At 34.1% G+C, this 1,690-nt stretch overlaps 1 protein-coding gene across 1 annotated transcript; it reads left to right on the forward strand.

Annotated features, from left to right (window-relative positions):
* Positions 365-1,245, forward strand: LOC104771167 (GATA transcription factor 23-like). Its single transcript, XM_010495643.2, has 3 exons — positions 365-460; positions 560-847; positions 942-1,245. The coding sequence occupies exons 2-3, from the start codon at positions 707-709 to the stop codon at positions 1,173-1,175; spliced, it is 375 nt and encodes a 124-aa protein (XP_010493945.1). The 5' UTR covers positions 365-460; positions 560-706; the 3' UTR covers positions 1,176-1,245.

The raw sequence follows: 1,690 nt of genomic DNA on the forward strand, positions 1-1,690 counted from the left end.
AAGAAATTTGTTTGTTATATATGTATTTTTAGGAAGAATTTCAAAAATACATCTTTTTCAATACCACTCTTCAGAAATAGCATTCAAAAAACCTTTATTAAAAAATTCTTTTCAGAAATTTTTCATAATTTTATGATTATTATAACCTAAAATAATTTAACATAACTAATATAACAACCAGCACATATGCGCGGGATATTAACTAGTAATAGTAAAAAAAACTCTATGAGTAAGTGAAAACATTGGTGGCTTTTTGCTTCATTCCTTTTTTCTCTGTCTTCATGTGAACAAGTTCGCAGAAATCTGTGGTTTCCTTTACTTTCTTTCGTCTAAATACACACACACATAATTATTTAGAAAAAAAGAATCCTAAATCCCGGTCGTGCGTACTGCCACTTGGTTTTCCACCCGACAATGATTTGGCAGATGTTTTGTTTTGTGTTATCAATCTACCAAAAAGGTCATAATCATTACCACCCACACTCACCTTGGTATGAGAAGTGTTTTTTTGAAGGTGCCCTTCTTAAGCTTTTCTTGACTACTTATACTACAAAAACAGGAAGCAGTGTTGCAATAGTTTCTCCATATTAATCCTCTAGGAGTTATAGTGAAGGAGTTATATAAGAGAATTGAAGAGTTCTTGATCACTACTGTTATTGTGTCAAAAAGGAGCTCTAGAAAGCAAAGGGTTGGTTCCTTTGATTTGATGGATCCAAGACAACTACGATCTTGTTCATCATCTTACGTGTCAACGAGAATTGAAGAAGAGAAGGTGATAACTAGGTGTTGTAGTGATTGCAAGACCACCAAGACACCAATGTGGAGAGGTGGACCAACTGGTCCCAAGGTCTCTTCTTCTACCTTCAATCATTGTATTCTTGACTTTGTTTTATCTTAAGATGATTTAAGAACTAATTTTTGTTTTGTGGTGGAACTTTCAGTCACTTTGCAACGCATGTGGGATCAGATTCAGGAAACAGAGACGATCAGAGTTATTAGCTATTCGTATTATTCATAGCCACAAAGTCTTAGACTCCAAAAAGATAAAACCAAAATCATCGTCATTATCATCATCACATGGTGGCGTGGCTGTTAAGAAACAAAGATATCTAAAGGAGATAGAACAAGCCGCTTTATGTCTACTGTTATTGTCTTGTAGTTCTGATTTGGCCTGAGAAAAAAAAAAAAACAGAGTATCTCTCGCTGAAACACACAGTTTTGTCCTCTGTTCTACGTTCATCTTGGGTCACTCTTTGAAGGATATGAATAATATAAATTTTAACGAAACTTTGTGTCAAAATTCAGATCCGTAGAGATCGTAAAAATTCTCAAATGTATTTGAAATAAATTGGAGCATTTTGGTTTGGGCTTTGCAATAATTGCATTGGCTTTGTGATAGCATCCCTTCTTCACTTATGGTTTATGCTTGTAACATGAAGCAAACCTATGAATTCGAAACAGTGTTGTGAAATTTAGTTAACCAAACAGAACTGGTTGAGAAAGTGATACAATGTTAATATGTGCATGTTTAGCTCGACGGGTTGTAGTCTCACCCAAAGCTTAGTTTTGACCACAACCCCATCAGATGTTAGCTTGTGGCTGTACTTACACACCAGTGAATGTTTGACAATATCTACCTCACTAAATTTAAATTTTGAGTTGTATTACTTTTTTTTTTTTTTTTTTTTTT

This window comes from Camelina sativa, chromosome 20, assembly GCF_000633955.1.
Source record: "Camelina sativa cultivar DH55 chromosome 20, Cs, whole genome shotgun sequence".
NCBI lineage: Eukaryota > Viridiplantae > Streptophyta > Magnoliopsida > Brassicales > Brassicaceae > Camelina > Camelina sativa.